At 37.8% G+C, this 3640-nt stretch overlaps 1 protein-coding gene across 1 annotated transcript in view; it reads left to right on the forward strand.

Annotated features, from left to right (window-relative positions):
* The window catches only part of SHISA7 (shisa family member 7), a 127368-nt gene that overhangs the window by 116972 nt on the left and 6756 nt on the right, over positions 1 to 3640 (forward strand). The window contains exon 4 of the mRNA XM_018559579.1: positions 2782 to 2841. Coding sequence (XP_018415081.1) covers positions 2782 to 2841 — 60 coding nt within the window. The remainder of the gene's footprint in view (positions 1 to 2781; positions 2842 to 3640) is intronic.

Here is a 3640-nt window from a genome sequence, read left to right on the forward strand (position 1 = left end):
CAACAAGAAAAAGGGGGGGGGGGACTATGTAGGATAGGGGTGGAAGGGGGGATGACTGGATGGTTAGTGTATGTTTTAATAGGTGAATTGGGACTTGCTATGAAAGGTTGTTTACTGTTCATCTTTTATATTGAATGTACTGTATATGTATGAATCAAATGGAACTCAATGAATGATCCCAAGATGTGTGTACATCAGAGGCTCCTTCACATCAGAGCCCCCCTCTTTTACATCAGAAGCCCTCTTCACATCAGAAGCCCCCTTTTCACATCAGATCCCCCTTTTACATCAAGAGCTGCTGCTGTGGCAGCATGGCACAGGGTGGGAGGAGGAGCAGGCATGGATGGAGGAGAACTACCATCCTTTTGTGAATGGATCCCACCTTCCAGGAATTAGCATCATTTGTTTCCATAGTGTTAGTAGACATTTTGAGGCACCCCTGAGGAAGCTGGAAGGCGCCCTGGTTGAGAGAGGCTGCATTAGACACACAAAATACAAGCACTAGGCAGGGAAAAGTCATTTACTTGTTTCTATTGTCTATTGAAGTAGATGCACAAGATTTAAAATAACAGTACTGTACTGAAGGAATCCGAGGCTGATTATATAAGAATATATGAGAGATAAATGTAATAGCAATTGATGAAGCATATATGTTCATGACCCTCTAAGTGCATTGTATGGAAATGCTGTTCATTCAAAATGAAAATCTTATAAATAAAAAATGTCATAATAAAAAGCATTCATATTGTCACCCAATTGATGGAAATACAAATTGCTATATAATTGTATGGTTTTATTAGGCCCTAACAGCCGAAACACAGCTTGAATGTTAGATGTGCATTCACTGACACCCTGTGGCCACAAAGAAAAATGACTGCTGGACTTCAAAGCAAAATGGCTTATTTCATAAAACCATTACCATCCTGAATAATATGAAGCCTTTACTGAGATGTTTTTAAGTAGAATATCCAGTCCTATAACCCATTGCATGCCAAAGCCTTCATTATTATGATATAGCATGGGGGAGATTAGACACACATTTATTTTTTTGCTTTTTTGTTTAATTTATATTACATATATTTCATGTTATTCTTACATAGTTACATAGTTACATAGTATTTGGGGTTGAATAAAGACATACGTCCATCAAGTCCAACCCATATAGGTCCACGCATCATCTCATTCTTAGGGATACTGGTATCCTTGGATATTACGGTCCCTCAAGAAATTGTACAAACGTTTCTTGAAATACTGCCTTTTGTTACTATGTTAATAGTAATGGTATATATTCTTAATATTATGGTAAAATAGCTTTTCTTCAGGAATATTGGTTATTTATAAATATAAGTTTATAAATACAATATAAAGTTGGTTACAGACAGGAGACAAGATGAGAAAACATGTAACAGCAGGGCATTACGAAGAACAATGTCATCAAAAAGGAGAAAACTACAGTACAAACAATTGTTTTTTTAAATTTTGCCAATGCATTTTTTTTTTTTGCCCTCTTCTCTGTCCCATTGGGTGATTTTTTTTTTACGTATAAAATGTTAATATCTAGTATCTGTGCTTTTAGGAATGCGGGTATGTTTTTTTACAATTACCATGTACCCTGGTTTGGGATCATCCTAACTGCAATACGAAAACTGCTTAACCTACATTTTCCCACATCATCTGGACCTAAGGAGATCCAGCGGCACATCTCACCAAACCCTACTATTAACTATGGAGACAGGGTCTCTTTATCACAAGAGAGTGATGTATAAGAACATACAATGATGATGGGTGCACACAGTGAGTGTTCTCCACAACACTTCAGACAGGTGTTGGTAATTCAGAGGAATGTCCAGACAGGAAATTATACATCTCTACAACAGAGATAAAGAAAGCAATGTAAACCTGACAGAAAATATAACCGTTCCTCAGTCTATCCAAAACTTAAAAACATTTCGGATTAAGTTAGGCCTTAACCCTTCCAGATGGCAAGACTGTGCAACATATTATCCACAGTCCCCTAGATTCGTTTTCTTAACTAATGCAGCAGATGTTTTCTACTTTTTTGCTCTTTGTGGTATACCTCCCAACTTTCTGAGATGGGAAAGAGGGACACATTACAGCACAAAGTATGTAGGCAAAAGGACTTGCCCCTACCACACATCAAATAATGTGGACCATGAGGATTAATGTGCAAAAAAATGATCACTTTAACACAAATTGTTTTCAGCACTACCTTTTTCTTTTTTGACCTTTCAAAATAACAAATTGAATCATTGTAAAGGTTGGATAAAAGGTTTAATGCAGTAAAACACTTTTGATAGTTTAATAAAACAGTTTTATAGAGATCTATGCATCAGACTAAAAAGTGGAACAACTGAGGAGGGATAGAGGGATTTGGTTCCACATGTGGGACAGTTGGGATTTAAGGTTTGTGGTTCTGTTATTTGATAGAATATCTCTGTTGAGTATTGTTAATATGCAGGCTGACTGTTACAGCAGCTCATATGGTCATGACGTACAGTAAGCCATAGTGGCCAGGATTAACCTTTCATATCATAATGCAGTCCAAACTATGAAAAATGATTTGTGATTGATTGTCAAAGATATTGTGCTTTGCATATGACTGATGGAATAGGAAATCCCATTAAACTGATGAATTAAAAAATATAATATTAGAGTAACATTGGATAGAGTTATGGTGTGTAAATATTCAGTTTCAAATGGATGAAAAAAGGGCATTTAACAATGTTTAATCTAATGAAGGTTTTCCTTTTTGTTTTTCAGATAATATGCATCATAACTACATCCTCACTGTTAATAGCCCGAAGCATTCAGCAACATTGGGTAAGTCTTACAATAGGATGAAAAGTGATTTGAAACACAATGTGCTGCTTTAGAAAACCACATTAGACCATCATCAATTCTTTAATATAATATATGCAGCAATTTGGTTTACTTATTGCCAAATTATTTTAAAGTAATTTTCTACTTTACCGATTCCTTGCCGGAACTTCCCATTATTTTAAAGATCAAGATATCTACACATAAAGGATACAGGTTTTCATGTTATTTGGTACCTTTGAAGAAAACCTTTCTTGGATCTCTGCCACAGAATGTTGGATGGAAAACTTAAAAAGATTCTGTCATGGGAAAAAAAACTGCTGCAGGTATAAAGTTAAGGGACCTAGGGGTGCACATAGTGTACCTGTAGCATCCTCCAAAAGCTCTCTTGGCATTGCTAGGAGGAGCATGCTGCTACTTTTCTCCTCCAGATTTTTTATATTACCCTATACTAATGGGAATTAGAATGAGACAGGAAGGGTCAAGAAGGCTTTACACTATCAGGAAGTATCAGAGCTTTGCCTGTTAGAATGCCCCGCAGCTCCAGGCCCACCACAGAAAATAGGCCTGGCCGGCCTCGGTATGCCCGATGGCAATGCGGGCCTGGCTGAACACAATCAGGCAAAGGCACCGGCGGCTCAATAATTAGGCATGTTAGGAGGCGGTTTGCTGGGGAGCGAGCAGCCACCTAATTAGAGAGCCGCCTCTGCTGCTTCCCATCCAACTGACCGACAGCACCCATAATGTTCTTAATTTGGCCCTGCCTATACTTGGTTTTGGGAGGTGCTGCAGAAATGCAAAG

Source organism: Nanorana parkeri, unplaced genomic scaffold (genome assembly GCF_000935625.1).
Source record: "Nanorana parkeri isolate BGI_ZX_2015 unplaced genomic scaffold, ASM93562v1 scaffold405, whole genome shotgun sequence".
NCBI lineage: Eukaryota > Metazoa > Chordata > Amphibia > Anura > Dicroglossidae > Nanorana > Nanorana parkeri.